General features: G+C 36.0%; 1 protein-coding gene and 2 non-coding genes across 3 annotated transcripts; 1 reads left to right on the forward strand and 2 right to left on the reverse strand.

Moving 5' to 3' along the window:
• The first annotated feature begins 3,572 nt into the window (after positions 1–3,572).
• Positions 3,573–4,526, forward strand: LOC105761941 (uncharacterized). The gene is made up of 2 exons (XM_012579872.1): positions 3,573–3,869; positions 3,966–4,526. The coding sequence occupies exons 1-2, from the start codon at positions 3,573–3,575 to the stop codon at positions 4,524–4,526; spliced, it is 858 nt and encodes a 285-aa protein (XP_012435326.1).
• On the reverse strand, positions 3,630–3,736 carry LOC128035656 (small nucleolar RNA R71). The gene has a single exon (XR_008192208.1). It is a non-coding gene; the product is annotated as a small nucleolar RNA R71 (small nucleolar RNA).
• A 2,785-nt stretch (positions 4,527–7,311) lies between the features above and the next one.
• On the reverse strand, positions 7,312–7,415 carry LOC128035762 (small nucleolar RNA R71). The gene has a single exon (XR_008192311.1). It is a non-coding gene; the product is annotated as a small nucleolar RNA R71 (small nucleolar RNA).
• Between the last annotated feature and the right edge of the window lie 4,811 nt (positions 7,416–12,226).

Below are 12,226 nucleotides of genomic sequence, written 5' to 3' on the forward strand. Positions count from 1 at the left end.
GCTTAGGGTACAAGCCAGATGCGAGACTGAAGAAGAAGGAACTGAAAAAGAAGCAAGAAAGAATAAGAGCACGACTAAGTGGGGGAGAGGTCAAATGGGAACTGATGATCTTTCCCCATATATCTAAAACATTCGTGTCAGGAGAAATCATTTATTCTGAACAAAAAATGGTAGAAAAAGAGAGCCCGTTAACCAAAACTGCGGAAGGAATGTTGGGAAACTTGAGCATCAATGTCATATCCGAAGAAGAAATTGGGGAAGAAAGCCTATCAGACATTTTCCTTATATCCCTGGAAGTGTTCTAAACAATTGGACTACAGAAGAGATCCCTGTAATTTTTAGAACTACTTCTGAGTAATGTTCAAAACACACTTATTTATCTAAGCCTGGGAGCAATAAGAATCCTTTTGTGAAAAATGCACATGTCCACTATTTTTATTTCAATAAAATAATATTCTTCTATTTTTTCATTTCATTCATACTCATACCACACAGATCTTTTTTTTAATAGAAAATTGCAATTTTTTTTCAATTTCAATAAACAAAATCTTTAATTCATTTTAAACATTTCGAGTACAACATAACTAGCTTTAGAAACAATCTAAATATTTCATATAGCATTTCACAATAAACATCATTAACAATTTACCAATTTTCTAGAACACATCAATAAAAATTCATATGTTAAAATAAATTTAGAATGCAAAGAGTCACAAAATAATTTTAAAATATCAAGCAATTAAATTAACCACAATATAAGGCAATCGAAATTCAAAAGTCACAAATTGAATTTTCTAAGCGTTTAATGCTTGGATGCTAGAAATTCTCGACGACCTTCACTTTCAACAATTTGCCTAACTCTTTCGCTTCAATATAGAAAAACATACGAATCCATTAAAAACAATTATGAGTTATCAATTCCATGGCTATTATTGTGGTTTTAATGTTTTATAAAAATTAATTATTCTATGTCAAATTGAAAAGAAAAAAAAGGTCACACGGTCTAGGGTGGTCCACAGAGCCTGGACACACGGGCGTATCCTAGGCCGTGTGCATTCTGGAGCTAATGTTTTTCAATTCTCTTTCGACATACACGGCAACCGAAAGTTACACCATTTAAAGACATGGTCGTGTGAGACACACGGCCTCTCACAAGGGCATGGGAGAAGTGAAGGATCATCGCACACGGCCTGGACATACGGGCATTTCCTACGCCGTGTGGATACTGGGCATATTTTTATTTTCTTTTCGAAGAAGCACATGAGCTAAGATGACCCACACGGCCAGGCGACACGACCGTGTGTGGCACACGGCCTAGACACATAGGCTTGTCGCGGACCTTGTGATACCTAGAGCTTAATTGCCTTGAATTTCGAAGTTACAAACAGTCTCAGAGTGCACATACGGGTGAGAGGCACGATCTTGTGGCTCAAGATGAGCCCTATAAACGACCATGTCCTCTATTTAAAACAAGGTTTTATTTTTTAAAATTTTATTTTGTCTTCCTCTAGTTACGCCGTGTGCTTTCCCTATCCTTCATTTCTTCAGCGTCCCTTCTCCGCCGTCCACCTCCGCTGCCATTCGTCGTCCCCCACCACCATTTGACTCCTCCTTTTTGTTGTATTTTATTTTATTTAATACTATATTTGTTTTATTATTTTATTTATTACGATGATGATGTTCACTATGTTTATGTTTAATGGTTGATAAATGATAAAACTAACATATTTTAATCTCATTCTTAAAGCATTTTTGGATGATTATTTACGCAAATTGGTGAATTTGATGCTTCTAATCCATTTACTTCATGTTCTTATACTTAGGTGAGCATTTCAGAGCAAAAGGTGAAAAAATTGGAGAAAAAAAGCAGATTCAGGGGTCACACGGGCTGGGCACTTACCCATGTGCCAACCCGTGTCGATTTTGCACCTTGCTTCCCAAACACGTAGAAAAACAAAAATTTTAGGCTTTATGAGAATTCTAAAGTCTATAAATACCAAATAGAAGAAGAGATATGGAGCCATTAGAGAAGATCGAAGAAAACACTCAAGGAACAGCATTAGAGCCAGTTCCGAAGCAGATTTCCATCAAGATCGAAGATCTCCTTTTAATTTCTTCTGAAGTTTTTATGAGTTTCTTTGTTTCTTGTGCTTTTTCTGACTTTAAGATGTTTTTATTTAGAATTATGAACTAATTCCCTAGATACCTAGGGAAGATGAAATATATGACGAATTCTATTATTTAATTTCTGTTTTAAATGATAAATACTTTATTCTTGTCCTCAATAATGTGTGCTTATTTCTTGTTCTAATATTTTTGGGATATTAATTCATGTTTAATGTGCTTAATTCAGTGGAGCAAAAGTCCTTGTTTAAGAGTAGATCTAATATAATTGAGTGGAGTTGCATGCAATCCTAGAAATAGGACGACATAAATCTACCAAATTAGAGCCAAATCTAATAGGGAAATCCATAGATCGAGTTAATGCGACAATAAGGTTTTAATTAGAAAGATATTCCAATTAATCAACCAAGAGTCAATTGCTTCTACTCTCGAAAGAGATATTAGCATAATTTAGGGATTTCTACGGATCAAGACAACAAGTGAATAAATCGTTTAAATCAGATTAATAATAATAGGAGTCTAAGTGGATTCTTTCTTGGGTATTGTCTTGCTCATTGGTTATCTTTCGGTTATTTTCCTAATTCGTTCTCTATTGCGATTTTAGTTAAATTAGTTTAGTAATTTTAGATTAAAACTCATCACTCCAAATTGTCGGGTAAATAATAAGAAAACGGTAATTCCTAATACTTTTAGTTCTTATGGATACAATATCTCTACTCACCTTAGCTATACTATTTTTCGATAGGTACGCTTGCCTTTGTCACAAATTTTAGTTAGTACGAAAAACACACATCAAGTTTTTTGCGTCGTTGTCGGGCACTAAAATATTAGGAACACTTTATTTTTATTAATTTGGTCATTTTTATTTTATTTTATTTTATTGTTTTTAGTTTAATTTTTACATTCTCATTTTTCTTTTATTTGCTTCTAGAAGGTTCTTTTGGTTTATGACTAGAAGAAACTCGTCAGGACCATCACTTTTCGATACTAAAATTGAAAGTACAGCTCACAGAAATCGTAGAGAAGCAAGGCAGAGCCAATAAATTATAGTAGACGGATAAGAGGACCTCATTATTACTGAGGAGATGGACGATAATAAGAATATTCAGCTACCCCCTGCAACTGCATAGCTCCTATTCCTCGAATTATATACGATTATGCCAACCCCACTCTGACTGGGGCTGAATCGAGTATTCTGCGACCCACCATTACTGCAAATAATTTTGAACTGAAGCTAAACACTATTCAGATGGTACAGTAGTTTGTTCAATTTGATGTTTACAAGACAAATATCCAAATTTTCATTTGGCCAATTTCCTGGAAATCTGCTATACTTTCAAGATTAATGGTGCCACTAATGACGCCATTCACTTACAGTTATTCCCTTTCTCGTTAAGAAACAAAGCAAAACAGTGGTTAAACTCTTTACCACAAGATTCCATCACTACATGGGCTCAGGTGACCGAGAAATTCTACTTAAGTACTTCCCACCGACTAAGACAGCCAAGTTGAGGAACGACATCTCTTCCTTTGTACAAATCGATTTAGACACTTTATATGATGCATGGGAGAGATACAATGACTTATTGAGAAGGTGTCCTCATCATGGGTTACCCTTATGGTTACAAATTCAAACCTTCTACAACGGTTTGAATCCCCCAACTAGACAGTTAATCGATGCAGTAGCCGGTGGAACACTTAACAATAAAACACCCAAAGCAGCTTATGAATTTATTGAAGAGATGGTATTGAATAATTATCAGTGGTAAGTCATGAGGACAAAGCCGATGAAAGTTGTCGGTATTTTTAACTTAGATGCGGTCACCATGTTATCAAACCAGGTAGAGGTATTAAATAAGAAAACTGATGGTTTATATCTTTCTACGCAAGTACACCCGGTGATGCAATGCGATACAAATAGAGGTGAAATAAATAATCCAAAATGCTTACCCTTCACTCCTAGCACAGAGAATGAACAAATCAATTATATGGGTAATAATTCTAGGCCTCAAAATAACCCTTATAGTAATAATTATAATGCAGGTTGGAGGAACTATCCTAATTTCTCTTGGGGTGGTCAAGGAAATCAGAGAGCACAACCCTATCCAGGCTTCCAACAACCACCTTATCAGCAAGGGAAAAAGTCGAACCTTAAGGAGATGTTGACAAAGTTTATCTTGGTGTCAGAAACTCGTTTTCAAAACACTGAGGCAACACTAAAAAATCAGCAAGCATCGATTCAAGGGCTCGAGAATCTAATAGGACAACTTGCTAAGATAATTTGGGAAAGATCACAAGGTAACTTGCCTAGCAATACTGAAACTAACCCAATGGAGCAGTTTCATGCAATTACTGTTCAAGACAAAGAAAGGTTAGTTGAATCTGAACAAGAATCGAGGTAAGAAATTGTGGTGAATATTAATAAGGTTGAGGAAGATAAGAAAGAACAAAAGCCGACTGTCAAAGAATATACACATCGAGTGCCATATCCTAACGCGACGAAAAGAGACCACACAAATGAACAATTTGGTAAACTCCTCAAGTTCTTAAAAGAATTACATATTAACTTACCGTTTGTTGAATCTCTTTCGCAGATGTCAAATTACGTTAAATTTTTAAAGGAGTTATGGGCAAACAAGAGGAAATTAGACGATTCATCAACTGTGGAGCTCAATGTAGTTTGCTCGACCATCTTACAAAATAAACTACCTGGGAAACTCAAAGATCCAGGGAGTTTTACTATTCCTTGTCTCATTGGTAGTTTAAATATCGATAATGATTTGGCTGATTTAGGGGCTAGTATTAATGTTATGCCCTATAAAATATTTAAACAACTAGGTCTTGGGAAACCCAAACACACTAGGATGAGTATTCAATTAGCAGATAGAACCATAAGATATCCTAGGGGTGTTACTGATGATGTACTTGTTAAAATAGATAAATTTATGTTCCCTGTTGACTTTGTTGTGTTGGATATGGATGAGGGTAGTGAGGTACCTTTAATTTTAGATCGCCCCTTTTTAGCCACTGCCAAGACTATTATTGATGTTGCTACGGGTGAATTAGTACTTCGTGTAAGTGACGAAATGATTACTCTCCAAGCTCGTGATTCTGTGAGAACATCTAGTGATCGAGATGATATTGAAAGTTCTGTTAATGTGAGTGATAAGCTGTAAAAGTAAAATATTTTAATCTCATTCTTAATGTGTTTTTGGATGATTAATTATGCAATTTAGTGAATTTGATGCTCCTAATCCTTTAAATTCATGTTTTTATACTTAGAAGAGCATTTTGGAGCGAAAGGAGTGAAAAATGAGCGAAAATAGAATAAATAAATTTGTTTTTAGGATTCACATAGACTGGGCATTTCCAAACGGTCTGACCACACGCTCGTGTGAGCCACACTGGTTGGCCACACGCCCATGTGCCAATCCGTGTCGATATTGCACCCTACTTCCCAGATACGCAGAAAGACTCAATTTTTAGGCTTTCTGAGTATTCTAAAGTTTATAAATACCAATTAGAATAAAACTTAAAGGGGCAACCAGAGAAGATAAATGAAAACACTCGAAAAACACCATCGGAATCAACTCGGAAGCGGATCCCCATCAAGATCGAAGATCTCCTTTTAATTTCTTTCGAAGTTTTATTGAGTTTCTTTATGTCTTGTGGTTATCCTAAATTTGAGATGTTTTTATTCAGGATTATGAACTAAACTCCCTATATACCTAGGGAAGATGAAACCTATGATGAATCTTATTATTTGATTTCTGAATTACATGATAAATACTTGATTCTTGTTCTTAATTATGTATGCTTATTTTTGTTTTAATATTCTGAAATATTAATTCATGTTTAATGTGCTTATTTCAGTGGAGCAAAAGTCCCTGTTTAAGAGTAGATCTAGCATAATTGAGTGGAGTTGCATGCAATCCTAGAAATAGGACGACATAAATCTACCGGATTAGAGTCAAATCTAATAGGGGAATTCATAAATCGAGTTAATGCGACAATAGGGGTTTTAATTAGAAAGAGATTTCAATTAATCAACCTAGAGTTAGTTGTTCTTACTCTCGAAAGAGATATTAATATAATTTAGGGATTTCTGCGGATCAAGACAAAAGTGAATAAATTGTTTAATTCATATTCATAATAATAGGTGGAGTCTAGGTGGATTCTTTCCTGGGTATTGTCTGTCTCATTGGTTATGTTCAATTATTTTCCTATTTCATTCTCTGTTGCGTTCTTAGTTAGATTAGTTTAGTAATTTTAGATTATTAAAACAATCTCTCCAATTTGTCAGATAAATAATAGAAAAACGATAATTACTAGTACTTTTACTCATCATGGATAGGATATTCCCTACTTACCATAACTATACTATTGTTCGATAGGTACGCTTGCCTTAGTCATATTTATAGCTAGTTTAGTGACCATCAAGTTTTTTGCACCGTTTCCGGGGACTAAAATATTAGGAACACTCGATTTTTGTTAATTTAGCCATTTTTATTTCTATTATAATTTTTATTTCTAGTATAAATTTTATTTTGTTTTTAGTTTAATTTTTACATTCTAATCTTTCTTTTATTTGCTTCTGGCAGGTTCCTTTAGTTTATGACTAGAAGAAACTCGTCGAGGCCATTATTATTTGACAGTGAAATTGAAAGTATAGCTCGCAGAAACCGTAGATAACTAAGGCAAAGTCGATAGAATATAGTAGATGAACAAGAGGACGTTATTATTATTGAGGAGATGTGTGATAATCAAAATAATCAACTACCTCCTGCAAATCCTGCAAATTCAGATCTTATTCCTTGTACTATGTATGATTATGCCAAGCCCACTCTAAATGTGGCTGAATCGAGTATTGTGAGACCCACCATTGTTGTGAATAATTTCGAATTGAAGCCGAACACTATTCAGATGGTACAACAATTTGTTTGGTTCGATGGTTTGTAAGACGAAGATCCAAATGCTCATTTGGCTAATTTTCTGGAAGTCTGTGATACTTTCAAGATAAATGGCATTTCTGACGATGCCATTCGCCCACAGTTATTCCCTTTCTCGTTGAGGAACAAAGCTAAACAGTGATTGAATTCTTTACTACGAGGTTCCATCACTATATGGGATCAAAAGACCGAGAAATTCCTACGGAAATACTTCCCATCTACTAAGATAGCCAAATTGAGGATTAATGATATCACTTCCTTCATTCAGATCGACTTAGAGACCTTATATGATGCATGGAAGAGGTATAAGGACTTATTGAGATGGTGCCCTCGCCATGGGTTACCTTTATGGTTACAAGTTCAAACATTCTACAACGGTTTGAATCCCTCAATTAGACAGTTGATCGATGCAGCAGCCAATAGAACACTTAACAATAAAACACCTGAAGCAGCTTATGAGTTTATAGAAGAGATGACACTGAATAATTATCAGTGGCAAGTCATGAGAATGAAGCCGATGAAAGAAGCCGGTGTTTTCAACTTAGACGCAATCACCATGTTATCGAATCAGGTAGAACAATTAAGTAAGAAAATTGATGGTTTATATGTTTCTACGCAGGTACATCCGGTGATGCAATGCAATACAAATGGAGGAAGAATGAACAATCCAGAATGTTCACCCTACGGTCCTAGCACAGAGAACGAACAAATCAATTATATGGGTAATAATTTTAGGCCTCAAAATAACCCTTATAGTAACACCTATAATACAGGTTGAAGGAACCATCCCAATTTCTCTTGGGGTGGTCAAGGAAATCAGATAGCACAACCTCCTCCAGGCTTCCAACAGTAACCTTACTAGTAAGAGAAGAAGCCAAACCTTAAGGAGATGTTGACAAAGTTTATCTCGGTGTCAAAAACTCACTTTCAAAACACTGAAGTAGCACAGAAAAACCAGCAAGCATCGATTCAAGGACTTAAGATTCAAATGGGCCAACTTGCTAAGTTAATTTCAGAACGACCACAAGGTAGTTTGCCTAGCAATACTGAAACTAACCCAAGGGAAAAACTTTATACAATTACTGTGCGAGATGAAGAAGGGGTAGTTGAATCTAAACTAGAATCGAGGCAAGAAATTGTGGTAAGTAACGGTAAGGTCGAGGTAAGCCAAAATGAGCAAAAACTGGTTGGTAAAAAATATAAACCTCAACTGCCATATCTTAACACGGCGAAGAGAGACCACACGGATGTAAAAGAAGCGAAGGAGATCGCACACGGCCTGGCATACAATCGTGTGAAGACTGGGCTTGATTTTTAAAATACACACGGGCTGAAGATGCCCCACACAAGTGTATGACACGACCGTGTGGCCCAACACGGGCCTTTATACGACCGTGTCACCCATTTAAACCCTAGCCCTCTTCTTTTTCTCTTCATCTTCCTCCTAACACTCCAACTAACCCTAGTTGCCGATCTACCCACGTCGACCTCCCATTTTCTGGCAACTGTCACCCCCACCCTATTGCTATTTGTCCATTCTTCTTTCCCTTCCCTTTGACGACACATCCCCACTCCCTCACCACCACGCACCTTTACCCACCCCCTAGCCTCTCCCCCCTCCGTGACCAAACTTTCCCCCATCGTCCCCTATACCATGCACCACCACAAACAACCTTACCCTCACCCCTCACAATACCGTGACTTCTTCCCCAATCCCTTACGCGCCGCAACTGACCATTTCCCCCCTCTCCTCCTTTCTTTTCTCTTTCACTGTCGACCAACGCCACCCCCATTCTTCCCCTTTCCTTTTTCTTCCCTCTACAACCCCTCACCGTCTACCCTTCTTCCCAATTTCCTCCCCCTACACCGATCATTGCCAACCCTTCTCTGTCGTGTGCGCCACTCACCATAGCCGTCCAACTTACCCATTGTTTGCTCCTTCCTCTACCCTTTCCATTTCATTAATTAATTATTTTTATTTAATTAATTTTTAATTACTGATTGTTTTATTACTATTATTTGTTTTAATTATTTTTTTGTTTTCTTATGCCTTTACTTACTATTTTGTTTATTTTCTTTTGAATTGTTTTTACTCTTTACATTTAGTATTTCATTATATTTATTATTATTGTTAGTTTTTATTCATGTTATTATCCTTTTAGGTTTAATTTTATTATTGTGCTTAGTTAAATTTGTTCTTTTTATTATTGTTTTATTTTGCTTAGTATTTATTCCACTTGTTATCTTGGGAGTAGTATCTTGCTATATTGGTATTTTGTTTTGGTTTTCGTACTGTGCTTATCCATTATCGATGTAATTTAAATTGTATGATTTTTCTATTCTTTTTTCTTGCATAATTGGTGGTGTTTTATTTATTATTTTTCTAATATTGGATTCTTTTATTTTCAGGCACACCATAACGAACAAACACAGTAAATCTAAGGTCGCCGTCCTAGCTTTGAAAAAATGAAAAACTCTGGGTGCGACCACCTCCTCGGGCACTTCCGCTGATGTTCCCATCCATTCTTCTGATTTTCACAGAGTCCCCAGGAGGACTTATATCAGCATCTTCGACAAAGGTCAACATCTTCGACAAAGGCCATTTGAATTAAGCTGATGTATTGATTGGGCCGCTTTGGAGCAGGTTCAGTTAGTTGATCGAGTCCGCACCATCATTGCTACAGCTTCTTAGGACCGATTCTTCTCCATCATCGAGGCCACCTATTTGGAGCTGACCTTAGAGTTTTGTTCGACATTTCTCCTATAGTAAGTGATGTCGACTCATGACGAGCCGCGCACTATTACATTCCGACTCGGTGGTACGGCGCATCATATGAGTGTTCCAGAGTTCAGAGCTACCTTAGGACTATACACTAAGGAGTTCATAGGTGGCGAGGGGTTTCTCCGATTATACCGACACATCCACTACTCGCTATCTCTTTACTGGGTAGACCTTACAGCTAGTACGACACCTTATGACTCGAGTTGTTTGAAGGCGACTTCTCTTCCTCTAACCTTGCGCTACATTCATGTCATCTTGGCTCACACATTGGCCGGTAGGAGAGAGAGCAAAGGAGTTTTCGGTACAACCGACGCATATTTTTGTGGAGCATGGCCATAGGGCACACCTTTGATCTTGCTTATTTCATCGTCCTAACTGTCCACCATCAGACAAAGCATAGTAGGAAGGGTCCTATCTGCTTAGGTCCTTACGTGACTCGCCTCGCACAACACTTCAGTCTCCTCGACACACCGGAGCAGTCTTCCTCCTTTACACTAGTTGGACAGATGTCCCCGTAAGGATTATCTAGTATAAGTCAAATGAGGATGATCAAGAGACTGCGTGGAGTGGATCCTCCTTATACCGATTGTCTCATTCTGACCCTCAAGATGAGGATGCGGACTTCACTGATGATGTCCCCTTCCACCATGAGATCCACCACATTTTCCATCTCAGAGTCACCTCCACATTTTCTCTTCAGGGCCAACGACTCATGATACCGATGCCTCTGACAATAAGGATTATTTATTTTATTTGTTTTCTTTTTAGTTTTAGTTTTATTTTATGTCTATGATTATTTTTATTTTTAGTTTTAGTTTTAGTTTTAGTTGTTTTATTTTTATTTTCTTAGACTTATTTTGTTTATTATCTTTTAAATTATATTTTTCTTTTGATGGTTGTTTCAAATTGAGTTGTAACCTTTTAATCTTCTTCACTATTTGTGTTTATTTTCTTATTTGTTTGCTCGGAATCATGCACTACATTTAGATTTGCCTACAATTCCTATAACAACCTGTTTTCAATGAAATCAGAATAGTGGTTTCGGGACCACAAATTTGAGTCCTAAAGAAATTTTATTTTAATATTATTTTATGGTCTATAGTACGAAAGAAATATTGTATGAAAATTTCATTAAAAAATTTCACTGTTTACATGCCTAACTCGATAAAAGGACCAAATTGTATAAAGTGCAAAAATTGAATTCTAGTAGCTAAAAGGATTAAATAGCTATGCAATTCAAAATTTGAGGTCCTTATATGGCAAATAGACCATTAAGAGGAGTTATTAGATAAGTGTAATGATTCATCCGTGGAAAATTAAATAAAGAAAATGATGAAATTGGAAAGATGAAATAATTAAAGATGATAAATAATAGAAATCTAATATATCATCATCTTTTCCAAATAAAAACATGGAAACCCTGGCCATTAGAGCTTGAGCTCTAGCAAGCTTATTTTTCCAAATTAGGCATGTGTTCTTGTCTCGTTTTTAGTAATTTTTATATTTCTAAGATCGTAATAGCTTAATCTAGCTATCTCGTGGATTAATTTGTAAACTTATCAAAGTACTAGGATTTTCCATGGATGAATATAGTTGAATTATGAATTTTATGGTAGAAATTGAAAGGTTGTTGATAGATAAACAACTTTTATAAAGGGAATTTTGATGAAATCATATTTAGGGACTACATTGAAAATATTTAAAATTCATGGAAAAATTCTGATTTTATGAAATATATGAGCTTCTAATGTTATATGTAAAAATCGGCTAGGCTTGGAATAAGGATTAAATTGCATGAATTTCATTTTTCGAGTCTAAGGACGAAATCATAATTAATTAAAAGTATAAGGGCAAAATGGTAATTTTTCAAAAGATTTGAATTGAATTTAAATGAATAAAAATTGATTTTAAATTCATTTGTATAGATCCAACTAGATCAAATACGAAGTCAGATTGTGGAAAAGAAAAAGTGTCAAATTAGTAGATTTTTCGTACACAAACACTTGTCGAGATAAGTTCGTGTAACTAAATGGTATATTTATATGATTGAATTGAATATTGTGTATGTGAATTGTATAACTGTCATACATATGAAATGGATCGGATATCCGACAATGCCCGATAAATGTTATGTCCCGTTTAAATAAATAAATTTCGCTGGCTATAGGGTTCCCGCATTAGTTGTAGTCCTGCATATGTTGCAGACACACCACAGCTCGAAAGAGCGTCCCATTATTAGCCCTCTCGAGCTTCCCGTTATATGATTCCTGCGAGCTTCCTGTTAATAGCTCTTCAGAGCATCCCAATCGGTTGTGGTCCTACATGTGTTGTGGACACACCGCAGCTCTTATGAGCATCCCAATAAATGGCC

This window comes from Gossypium raimondii, chromosome 12, assembly GCF_025698545.1.
Source record: "Gossypium raimondii isolate GPD5lz chromosome 12, ASM2569854v1, whole genome shotgun sequence".
Classification (NCBI taxonomy): domain Eukaryota; kingdom Viridiplantae; phylum Streptophyta; class Magnoliopsida; order Malvales; family Malvaceae; genus Gossypium; species Gossypium raimondii.

What these genes read in the sequence shown, in the direction of transcription:
- LOC105761941 (XM_012579872.1), top strand. Translation starts at nt 3,573, where the DNA reads ATGGGCTCAGGTGACCGAGAAATTCTACTTAAGTACTTCCCACCGACT. An exon ending in ATGAATTTATTGAAGAGATG is followed by an intron (nt 3,870 to 3,965) that starts GTATTGAATAAT and finishes TTATCAAACCAG; the next exon opens with GTAGAGGTATTAAATAAGAA.